The 12649-nt window shown below is 42.0% G+C and overlaps 1 protein-coding gene across 1 annotated transcript in view; it reads left to right on the top strand.

Moving 5' to 3' along the window:
• Window positions 1-12649, top strand: part of Dnah9 (dynein axonemal heavy chain 9) — a 369830-nt gene that overhangs the window by 219890 nt on the left and 137291 nt on the right. Inside the window, exons 46-49 of the mRNA XM_045131009.1 lie at window positions 3361-3503; window positions 3879-4040; window positions 4212-4445; window positions 11861-12121. Coding sequence (XP_044986944.1) covers window positions 3361-3503; window positions 3879-4040; window positions 4212-4445; window positions 11861-12121 — 800 coding nt within the window. The remainder of the gene's footprint in view (window positions 1-3360; window positions 3504-3878; window positions 4041-4211; window positions 4446-11860; window positions 12122-12649) is intronic.

The raw sequence follows: 12649 nt of genomic DNA, 5'->3' as shown, positions 1-12649 counted from the left end.
GAAATTAAAAAGGACTTGTCCAATTAAGGGAAGAAAGTCAATGATCACTTTCATGATAACTCACTTTTTTATTTTGACTTTTAAATGATTAAGACTAATTGGTACAGAGCCTCTTGCCACTGCAAACTCCAGACACATGTGCCACTTAGTGCACCTAGCTTTACCTAGGTACTGGGTAATTAAGGCTGGACTGACGGGCTTTACAGGCAAGTGCCTTTAACAGCTGAGTCATCTCCCCAGCCCAAAACTTTGGATTTAGTGTTATAAAAGTTAATTGTATTTTTTAATGCTTTGTATTTTTCATGCTTTGTTTTAGAAATTCTGTTTTATTCCAATAATTTAAAAATTAATTGCCTATATTTTAATTTTCATATTGTCAGCATCTTATCATACTTATGATTTTAACCCACCTAAATTAACCTTCATGTAATGCTTTACTTGTATTCTAATATTAATTTTGAATTATCCTAACATCATTCATTCTTTACCCTTTTCTCTTCCATACACATTTTAGAATATATTTGAAAGGTTCATAAATAACCCTACTTAACTTTGTATTTAAAATTACATCTTTGTGATAGTTGTGTCTTGTCCCCATGGGTACATATTTCACTCCTGTGCTAAGGATTTCATTTAGTCCCTCCAATAATGCTATTTCGGAATCAAGACCTTGCACATCTTTTATGTATTTATTACTTAACTGCCTGAAGTTTTTTTTTCAGTTTTGTATTCTAAACAGTAGCTTTTAAATTAACTTTTTCTTGTGCTGGAGAATAGAAATGCAATTTAATTTACAATATTGATTTTGTAGCCAGTAAGCTTGACATTGAACACCCTTATGAGTTTTGATTATTTGTGTGAATATTTTCTTAAGTCTTCTATGTATAAAATTAGATTTCAAGTGATAATATTTTTATTGCTTTCTTAACTATCCTTGTACATTTTTTTCTTCTTCCTAACTTTGTGCACATTCTAAGACATCCTGCATGATGTGCATAGGAAACATGGTTTGTCTTGCTCTGATTTAAAAGGAAACATTTATTATCTTGTTATTTTTTAATCTTTTATTTATTTGAGGGGGGAGAGAGAGAGAAAGATGCAGAGAAAGAAAGAGAGAGAGAGAATGGGCACACTAGGGCCTCCAGCCACTATAAGTGAACTCCAGACACATGCTTCACCTTTTGTATCTGGCTTACATGGGTCCTGGAGAAGCAAATCTGGGTCCTTTGGCTTTGCAGTAAAACGTCTTAACCACTAAGCCATCTCTCCAGCCCTGGTATTTTGTTATTAGATGGAATGTTTGCTTTGGGTTCAATGTTGATGTCTGTTAGCAGACTGAGAGAAAGCTTCCTTATTCCTAGTTTTTAACAGTATTTTAAAAGCTCTATGTATTTATTTCAATGGTTTTATCAGTTTACTTCTTTGTGATATATGTCTGCATGCATGATATGTGTGTCTGTCTGTGTTTGTATACATAGGCCATTGCATATGCATATGCACACATACTCATGCCACCGCATGTGTGTGAAGGTCAGAGGATGACTTCAGGTTTTGGGCCTAGCCTTCCACCTTGTTTGAGGCAGGGTTTCCCAGTCTCACCACAGCACATTTTCCAAGCTAGCTGACCCATAAAGTTTCAGGGTTCTCTTGTCTCTGCTTTCTTTCTTGCACTAGGTGAACTGGGATTGTAGGAGCGAGCCCTATAGTGTCCAGATTTTCATGTTACCTGAGGAACAGAACTCAGTTACTCATGCTTGCATGGCAAGCCCTTTATCTGGTGAACCAGCTTCCCAGAACTTACTTTACTTATTTAACCTATTTATGTGGTAAATTATTTCCTTAGATTCTTCTAACATATTACTGCCTTTGCATTTCCAGGAAAAGCTCTATTTAGTTAACCTTTATCAATTTTTACATAGTTAGCTAGGTTTCAAATTTTTATTATTTGTAGAATTGAGGATAGAACTGTTACTCACATACACTGCCTCATGAAAACAGTGTTTATCTCACTCTAAGTTCTTGCCAAATACTGTAAAACAATTAGGCACTTGTATATTTCTGCCATTATGAGTAAGATTGATTGTCTTTTCTTGTTTGTCAAACTGATTGTATAAACAATAATTAACCTGTTTTGATAAACTTTTCTGACATTATAAGTAAAGGTAGCTACTAATATGTCCAAAAAAACATTTTCATTTCTGTTAGTGTGAACTAGCTTTTATTTCCTTCATACATCTTTTTACTGATTTATTAAATGTTATTTGTAGAGAATTTCTTTATAGTAAAGAGAATCGCCATTTATCTATTGAATTAGAATATTTCCTCTCATTTTTCCTCAGATTTTCTTATTCTTTTTATACTTTGCATGTGGTTGTTTTACTCTGACATTTAAAAATATGTATTTATTTATTTACTAGAGAGAGTATGGGCACATCAGGGCCTCTTGCCATAGCAAACAAACTCTAGATGCATGTGTCACTTTACACATCTGGAGTTATGTAGGTGCTCGGGAATCAAACCCAGCCCAGTAGGCTTTGCAAGTAATTGCTTTTAACCACTGAGCATCACTCCAACACCACAGACATTTTTCTGTATTGCCAAAATGTATTCATTTTTTGTGCCCTAAACTTACCTTTATTATAAAGTAGACTTGAGTCATAGTTTAAAAGCTATTCACTACTTAGAAGTCATAAGAATATTTTCCTCGCCTTTTTTTTTCCTTGTATTGGTATGGCCTTTTAATAGTTAAATCCCTGATCTATTTAAAATTCACTCTTGTATAGAGTGTGAGATAAGAATCCAACGAGAATTTTTTAAGATCTGTTTTGCAAGTACTCCATTTGTTGAATCATAGGATAATTTATCTTTTCCCTATTGGGTCAGGAGGCCATACATTAAGTTCCACAAATCTGTCTTCTTCTTTCTCCTCCTGTAGAAAATGATTATTCTCACATCTTAACCCCATCCACCAATCTGTATGTTTAGTTTATGCCTTTTTACCAACAGGCTTCAGTATAAATATGTTTTGTATCTCCTACTAAAATAGTATGCTATCTAAGCGTACAATTTCCATAAGAAATCTACAATACAGAAGTGAGTTAACAAATGTTTAAATAGCAAAAATGACACCAACTGCCTACCCCTGCCTACAAGATGGTGCTCCGCACCCCTTCCACTCATTAATGTACTCATCTCCTGAGTATGGGCTACTAATGGTGTCTATCCAATTACACTAACAATAGGTTGAATATGGTATAAAAATCAAGAGACTCATGCCCTAAGGCCAAATAACTTCCCCTGTCTGACAGCATGATTCAGCAATATACCAAAGCTGCTCATCTTTGCCCCATTTGTCTCCAGGAGAGATTCCAGATCTCTACTCCGATGATGAAGTTGAGAACATCATAAACAATGTGAGGAATGAAGTCAAGAGCCAGGGTCTGGTGGACAACAGAGAGAGCTGCTGGAAGTTCTTTATAGATCGGGTCCGACGACAACTGAAGGTAAAGAAAGGTTTAGTGACTGGCTTGATGGGGACCAGAGATGATGATAGGAGCTTCTGCTGGCATACTGGGCACTGCTGTCTTTCTGGACCATCTTGGGAGTTAGGTGGTAAGGGTGCAGCACCCTTCTTGAGTGGAGCACCATTGCAAGGATGTCCCTTTTACCTTCTGCTCTATGACCAAAGCCCCCTGCTACAAGATGTGCCTTGGTTTGATTGATCTCTCGGCTAGACAAGTGGACTAGCATTTATAGACTGTCTCTGTCGGGTCTGCCTCTATGCTTTCAGGGAGATGAGTAACCCCCATCTACGTCTGCTTCACTGTGAACATTTCTCTGAAACCTGCTTGGTTTTCCCCATCCTTCTGACTTCTCAGGTGACTCTTAGTTTCTCCCCAGTGGGCAACAAGCTGAGGGTCCGCAGCAGGAAGTTCCCGGCCATCGTGAACTGTACGGCCATCAACTGGTTCCACGAGTGGCCTCAGCAGGCACTAGAGTCCGTGAGCCTCCGCTCCTTGGAGAACACAGAGAATATTGAGGTGAGAGGGGAGAGGCGATTCCTCAGGGTCCTTCTCACCTCAGTCATCTGGAGGTCAAGGAGAAAGTTCGGATCTGGACAGAGCTGTAGGAGCATTACTTTCCATGTGGTGAAGGGATGCAGGGCTGGACAGTCACCTCGGAGCTCATCATTTCCTGCTCTTTGGTTTTAGCCTACAGTAAAGCAGTCAATTAGCAAGTTCATGGCCTTTGTCCACAAAAGTGTCAATCAAGCATCGCAGACCTACCTGAGCAATGATCAGCGCCACAACTACACAACTCCCAAGTCCTTTCTGGAGTTCATCAGACTCTACCAGAGCCTCCTGCAGCACAATGGGAGAGAGCTCAAGTCCAAAATGCAGCGGCTTGAGAACGGGCTCCTGAAGCTTCATAGCACGGCAGCCCAGGTGAGCAGTGTGCCTCTCTCCTCCCTGCAGGAGAAGCATCCCCAAAGCAGTTGACCACTGTCAGGCACAAAAGAAAAGAAGTAAGGGAGAGTGGTGGGTCAACAACAGCGCAGACATTATTCAGGGTAAACGCCTGAAAGGCAGAGGATCCAAAGCCCACGTTCAGCTCACAGACTGGAGTATTTAACAGGACCCTTAGGAGCAGCTGGGGTGATGGGGCTGGAAAGTTTTGCAACAAGAATCTCACTGAGGAGGAAATGGGAGTGGCTATTACTGATCCCACCAGGAGAAAGAAAGTCAGAGTAGGCAGTTTTAGTTTAACGAGAAAAATACTAGATATTCTAGTTCTGAGAATGTTCCATTGCAGGGTGGGAGGCAGCCCCTAGAGGTAACACCGTCACATCAGAAACAGGTGCCAAAGCTAAGGCTGAGGAGCCTCAGGGTGAGGAGACGTACACCCTCAGCTACAGGTCCTGTCTGCTCCTGCTCAGTGAGGCTGGAATCCTCTGAGACACCTCTTCTCTCTTCTTCTTTACCATCTTCTCCTCCTCTATTTTTCTTTCCTCTCCAGTTCACTTCCCTTCTGTCTGCCTTGGGTTGCTATAACAAAATACCTAAGGTGGGGTGTTTTGCAAAGAAGAGAGAGTTCACAAATCATTCTCAAAGCTCAAGGCCTGGTGCCTACATCTGACTGCTGGCGTGGGTCTTGTGGTGGATACTGGGAACATAAGCAGCAGAAGTGCACAGGCCATACAGAAGAGAGAACTGGGAGATGTGAGTCTCACTTTTATAACAACTTACTCTCTCTGGAACTAATCAAGCCCCATGAGCTAAGACCGATCCTGAGAAACAACCTTAATCCATTTATGAAGGCTTGATTATATTTTTACTAGGTTCCATATGGAAAAGTTTCCGTCATACTGGGGACCACAATTCTACCACATGACTCCCTTGGGAGCAAACCACATCCAACCCACAGCACCTGCCATCCTCATAACCAGAGCAAATGAATGATAGGAATGGTTTGGGGATTTTCAAGATTTTCTTTTGTTTCTTTAGTCTTACTTTATTATAATCTCATTTCTTAGTGAAATCATGTCTCATTTCATGTGTCTCTATGCTATGTCTGAGAGGGTGGCCATTGTGCTTTCTTTCCTCCTGCCCTTGCTGGGTTTTGTATTCACTCTTCCAACAGGGCAGTTTGCCTTTGTCAGTCCTCTGTTCGGCTCACCAGGGCTGCTGCTTGCTCAGGGTCCCATTCTGTCCTCTGTCTATTAGCAACAGAACCTGCCCCTCACTGAAGCGGTGGTATTTCATGAACTTGTACAATTATACTGCCATTCTGCATATTCTCACTCTTGAGATGTCACCTGTGTCTGCAGATATCTGAAGCTTTTCTTCTCTCAGAAATTTGCCCTTGGGATGGCTCTCTTGATCTTTTCTTTCTCAACTTGTCTCTTGTCCTGAACTTTAGTTTCTTGGCTGGAAATATGGTATATTACACATGGGGTTTCCTTCTCAGAAATGCCTCCTCTACACTATGGTCTTGTCGGTCTGGTCCAGCCTCTACTCTAGGAGCAAAGGTAGCTGCATTGGTTGCCTGTGGTTGAATCTATTCTGTGTCCTCACTGCTCCTTTCTATCCCTTTGGTCACTTTCCCTCCATTCTTGGGGAGCTTTTCAAGTCTCTCCTCCACAGTGCCAGCTTGATGGAATTGTAATACTGTTTCAGCTTCATATGCTGGCAATGCAAATTTTAGTTATGCCATTGCATTATAGTGTCCCAATGGCCCTTCTCATTTCATCCTTTTCCCTCTTCGACACATCCTGCTGCTTTCTTTATTTCCATCTGTTTCTGTGTAGAACTGTTTCACAGATTCTACTCTGCAGAGATGCCAAACAGCACTGCCATGTTTGCCCGGGAGTGGGTGGTGTTCCAAGCTCATTCTCCCTGTTCTGATGCCTTCTCTTTCCTTCCCCTGCCATTCTTCCTGTTCTAATGCCATCTCTTTCCTCCTGTCATCCTTCCTATTCTAGACGTCTTTTGCTTCTTCTACATTATGCACATTATTTATTTGCTCATTCATTTTTCTTAGTTTACTTTCAGTCCAGTGGTAAAAGTTAAAACTCAATGTTTATATGATGAACAAAACAGTCTCAGAGCACTACTTCAGGGAAACCAAGACAGAGATCCAGATAAGGCACTATCAGTTTACCTGGTTATGCATCATTGCTGCAGAAAGATATTGCCTTTTTATCAAGTTACCTGATTGATTGTGCATCATTGCTACACAGAGCTAACATCCTTTATCATGCCCCTTCTGTTTCTTTGATCTCTGAATTGGCAGAAAACAGTATACAGTACAATTCCAGAATGCAGTGCGGCCAGATTTTGTGACTCCTCCCAACTCTTCCTCTATGGCTCCTTCCTTGGACTACACTTCTCCTCCTATCAGTCCTTTGATGGAAAAGAGAAAGATTTATTTATCTTTTATCTCAATCCAGGATAATAGATACCCCATGAATATATGATTAAATAAATGGGTGGGTGATGATGGATGGATGGATAGACAAATTAGTCAGTGAACAATTCCTAAATCATATCAAAACTCACAGAACAGGCTGGTTTGGGGCCATGCAGTATATATGGCATATATCCCATAAATACTTAGTAAGAGCTGCTCTGAGGATTCTTCTAGTAAAACAAGTGATTTTTCAGTTCTTAACTCCAGTGTAAACTGTTTATCTGCCATTGTTTTTTGGTAGAAAAATACTAAATTATAGCATTATAATTGTGTTGTTATCAGAATCCTACTACCTAAGTATGACATCTCCCAGTGATCCTAATCTAGCATGCATAAGCTAAGTGAATCTTAAGGTTCTGTCTTAGATAGAATACAGATTTTTTTTAAAAAATACAAGAGGGGGAACACAATGGCCACTCATTGCTGCAAATGAATTCCAGATGCATGCACTTGTGCATCTGGCTTTCCATGAGTACTGGAGTATCAAATTCGGGTTAGCATGCTTTGTAAGCAAGTGGCTTTAACCACTGACCCACCTCCCCAGCCCCTAAAATAAAAATTTATTAAAATTAATTGTATTGTGGTAATAAGGACAAAATTAACAGTTCATTGTATGGCTCTACTCCAAAATTTATCAACCTTAGACTTATTGTTTTGCACTTAGAACCAGTCAGAAATATAAGTTTATGTTTATGTGCTGGATTCAACTCATTTTTCCCAAGTGAGAGCTAGCCAGGCCCAACCCTGCTTAGCTTCTGAGATCAAGGTAGCGTGGCACAGACTGAATTCAACTTGTTTATATTCAAGTTGTTTCTGTGTCCATTTTGGTCATTTTAGAGGATGTTCTCTTGATCTTGCATTTGAGCATGATTTAGTCACTTTTATTGCTGTGGTATGTGCATGCCTGGGGTACCTCCAGGAGTTCAGATGCTGGAAGCTTGGTCTTCACTGTGGTGGTGTTAATGAACATTTAAGAGGTGAAGCCTCAAACAAGGCAATTATGTCATGGGACACCGCTTTAAACGGATTCATTGTCTTGACCAGAAATTTAGTTCTTGAAAGAGTTGCCTGGCTTAGTTTTGTTTTGCTTTTTTTATTTTGGTTCTGATTTTTGAGATTGGTTCTCATTATTTAGCCCAGACCAGTCTAAAACTTACTATGTAATCCAGGCTGTCCTTGAACTTATGCCCATCCCCCTGCCTCAGCCTCTCAAGTGCTGGGCTTAACTGGCATGGAGTCACCTTAACTGATAAAGATTGTGCTATTATAGAACAAGGCCTCTGCATGTATTCATCCTCTTCTATATACTGCCATTTTCCTCTCCACTTCTGCCATATTGTGATGTAGCCATGGGACCCTCACCAGGAAACTGGTGTCTCCATTTTGACCCTCCAGCCATGAGACTCATGAGCCAAGCAAAAAACTTGATTACTTTGCAAGTTGCCCATCTTTAAGCATTTTTATAGCAATAGAACAGGTTTAAAAAAAAAACTGAGTCTTTGGAAGGCAGTAAGCCCAAGTCAGTTCAGAGTTCACACTTCACCTCAAGGATGGTTTCCTCTGCGGGAGCTTGTTCTCCTCCACTCTGATGGGTTTCATAAAGCAGCTGATCACCATCATGCTACGGTCTTCCAGTTCTACTTGGCTCTGATGAAGAGAAACTGCTTCTCCTGAGGTCTTTAGGTGGAATCGTCGTCTTCTGTTTTCAGTTTTATCCTTGGATGTCTCCACAGTTGGTGCAAATGGTGTTCTTGCTGTTGGTGTGGTCATGGTCCTCAACCTGGCCTGGGGGTAGCTGTTCATGCTGTTGTTGCTAATTATCCCCCAGCAGCTCACTTAGCATTGTGCAGCACAATGAAGGCTAGCCATCAGGGAGCTGGCTTCATTCTTAGTTCCAGTGTGATCTCTTGATGTCCTGTTGCAGGAGCCTGGCTGTCTTCAGAAACAGAGCCTTACAATTTAGCTCTGGTGGGTAGAAAAGTGTTTTGGCAATGGCTTGCATTGCTTTGGGAAGCTCAGTGGCTTCCCTGACAAACAGCTCTCCATGGAGGGTAACCCACTTCTGTAGATTGCTTTGCATAGGTTGGCCATTTGCATAGGATGATATTAATTCTTCTACAATTGGGGTGGACAGGTAACCTACTCACTGCTCAGGACTTTGGAGTGAGATCAGCTCCCAAATCCCTACTGATACTGTCCCAAAAATAAGATTTTAAAACAGTGAATTTGGTTCATACAGCTGAAAAGTTACAGCAGAGCTTAATTTAGACAGGGCTGGAGCTAGCTCTCACATGATGCCCCTATGTCTTGACTTCCTCCAATCCTTGGTGCATGCTCTTCTCCACAGGACTCATGGTTAGGAAGGTAACCCCATAGCCAACGAAGCCCTCAGGCATGTATGCTGTGTTACCACCAACTGCAGCATCTTTTACCCCAGATTGTCAGTCATGTTTCAAGGTGAATAGCCATGGGCTCTGATTGTCTTCTTTGGGACCTGCCCATAGCTAAACTTCTCTGCACCCTAGATACTCATTGGCCACGCCAGGATCAGGTGGCAACTGGAGCAGAGCCATCAAAGGGGATTTGAAGAGAGCATTATCCAAAGGAAACATGAAACTGTACTACATGGATAGGAAGAAAAAGTTTTCAGCAGAAATGTAACCGGAGGGAAGCATCAGTACCTGGGTAGAAAGCTTCTGTGATGTCCAACGTCACATCAGGAAGTGTCATCTGACTGTGCTGCCAGACCAGGCAGGAAAATGTGTTGACAGCTGCTGGTTACTTTGGATTTCCTCCCCTGCTCAGGCAGCTTGTAATTGGATCACACCCCTCTCCATGCATCTAAAGGGGCCTGAAACAGGAGGTTTTGCTCATTTCCCCAGTTACTGAGTTATTTGAGTAAAGGGTAACTCTGAGAAGACTTGAACACTCTTGTCTTGGAAATATACTCCTTCTTGGCTTCCTCTGATTGCTTCTCAGAATCCTTCCCCAGGGGTCTGGAGCTCTGGGGAGGAGGCCATGGGAGCCCAGCCTCTCTCATTGGCACTGTGTGCGAGGTCTTAGAGATAGCAGGGCCACCCACAGCTACCATGCTGTCTGCCTTTCAATGGGCATTTTCTCAGTTACCACACAGTGTCACATGCATGATTCATGGAGGCAACAGGACTGTAAAAATGGGTCTTTCCCATGTTCTCATTTTGGTGGTATTTTTTTCCTTTTTGTCTTTTTTTTTCAGCTGCATTTTTTATTAGTTATGTACACAGTATGTATAAAACTACGTTGGTACCATTCTTAGCTTTCTCCCTGTTCTCCCCCCTCCTCAGGGACCATCTCTGTTGGGGATTGTGGGTTGTGCATTGTGGGGTTAGCCATTAGTTATGGCTAAGAGGCAATGTCTCTGTGCATAATGGCCCAACATGTAGCTCTAACAATCTTTCGGCCCCCTCTTCTGCAAATTTCCCTGAGCCATGTTGGGTTCATTTTAGGACTACTTCAGTGATGAGGTCTTGGGAGCCTCTGTGTATCTGGATATCTGGTTTGGTAGGAGTTGAGTATTCTCTGTGTCTATCTCCTTCATCCTTGTGCTGGTACCAGGTTCACCAAGAAAGCAGCACTCTTGCTCATTTCCCCAGTTACTCTTGGTTTCAGCTAGGGCTCTGTTGAGGTGTGATGGGCTGATTCTCCCCTCACGACCTGTTTCCATCTGAAAAAGAAAAGCAAATTCTCCAACAGTGTCGGTGGCATTAAATAAGAAAGGATGCAAAGTGTGCCTTGGAGGTTTTAAAAGGAGAAAAGGAAAGGTTGAAGCAAACCTGCTCCAATTTCCTGTTCTATTACAGAAGAATCATAAAATGAATCTGTAGTTGGATGGGGAGTGGCCTAATTCTGACTGGCCGCACCCTCCTGTCACTCCATGTCACAGTTTAAGAGCTAGCTATTAAGCTCCTATTCACAATGCAGGGGATTATTTACCTTGGGCCTGAGGTCACAGCCATATCTACAATCAGCCAAACCAAAGAACAACCAAAAAAGAAAGAAAGAAAAGAAAAAACCCTTCAATTTTCTCAAATCTCCCAAGATTTAAAAAGGAACAAAAAGTTACTGGTGTGTTTGCTGACTGGAATGATTATGCAACTCAATCATTTTGATTTACAATTGCATCTTTGTCCTTGTAGAAATATCTCTCTGCAGCTGAACAACGGGAGATGGAAACATGGAAACAGATTAACCTTCCAACATGTAAATATAAGACAACTTCCAGGGAGCAGCCTCCATCTGAGGTTAACACAGTCGCTGGCTTCCATGAATACACAAAATTAAAGAGCATTCTTTTTTTCCCCTTTCCTTTTTTTTTTTTTTCTTTTGACCAGCTATAAAAAGGGAATTATCAGCAGTGTCTAAGCCTCAGTTTTATTTTCTCCTTATGCATTTTGCATCATAAAGCCCTTGAATCACTTGACAGGTCCGGGAGCTGTGAAGTAATCTCTGGTTGTTGTATGCAATAACCTACAGGAGAAAGAAAGCTGAGAGGTCATCCTGAAATATAAGGTTCATGGGTCATTCTGCAAATACAAATGGTTTTTGAATTTCCAGAAACTAATGGGTCTGTGTCTTCCCTTTGTACCTGAAAAGGCCATTACACTGGACCAGTGAGTCCCAAACCTAGGCTGGCATCAGAATCAACACAGACTGTCACATCTCACCTCCATGTTTCTGACTCAATAGGTTCCTTCCCCTTTCTTTCCTAGGACCAGGAGCTTGGTTCCAAGTGAGAGTGTAGCTTCTCTACTTCCTATCAGGAATGTATCCTAGGATCCGTTCCATAGACTTGGTTCCTCCTTCTGTCACTCCAGTCACTGCTCTTGATGAGCCCCGTGCTCTTCTGATGCAGGTGGATGACCTGAAAGCCAAGCTGGCTGCCCAGGAAGTGGAGTTGAAGCAGAAGAATGAAGATGCAGACAAACTGATTGAGGTGGTGGGTGTGGAGACCGCCAAGGTGAGCAGAGAGAAGGCCATCGCAGACGAGGAAGAGCAGAAGGTGGCCCTCATCATGCTGGAGGTGCAGCACAAGCAGAAGGACTGTGAGGAGGACCTGGCTAAGGCAGAGCCAGCCCTCACAGCAGCGCAGGATGCCCTCAACACCCTCAACAAGGTAGGGCTGGGCATGCTTTCTTACCTCTCAGGAGAGAGCCCAGACATGATACCATGCGCTGCTACCCCCAAGAGACACAGGCATAGCCAGGAGGGTTGAAAATGAGCCACCCCCATCACTGCTGCTGTAGTCATTACATAAACAAACATTAGCCTATACTGAGTCCAAGAGCTACCAATAAAATCCCAAATTTGTTCCGCTTAGAACGAACCAGAACATGAAAAATCAGCTGGCCCAGCCTATTTATTTCCAAGTTTAAAAATGGAGGTCCAGACTGCAAACTTATATGCTCAGGGTCAAGGTTGTTAGTATGAGAATTAAGACTTCAACTTGTGTCTTCAAGATTCAGTCCCAGAGATCTTTCTGTTTATGATGGCCACGAGTCATTTTTCCCACAAGTTACTAGAGATACACAGCTTTTCGGGGGATTCCTGTATTAGTTATTGTAATCTTGCTGGGACCAAACACATGGCAAGAAACAGCTTAAGAAATGGTATAATTCAGCTTCCTGGTCTAGAAGGTACATTT

Source organism: Jaculus jaculus, chromosome 12, assembly GCF_020740685.1.
Source record: "Jaculus jaculus isolate mJacJac1 chromosome 12, mJacJac1.mat.Y.cur, whole genome shotgun sequence".
Lineage (NCBI taxonomy): Eukaryota > Metazoa > Chordata > Mammalia > Rodentia > Dipodidae > Jaculus > Jaculus jaculus.
This window is presented reverse-complemented; position numbering and strand designations above follow the sequence as displayed.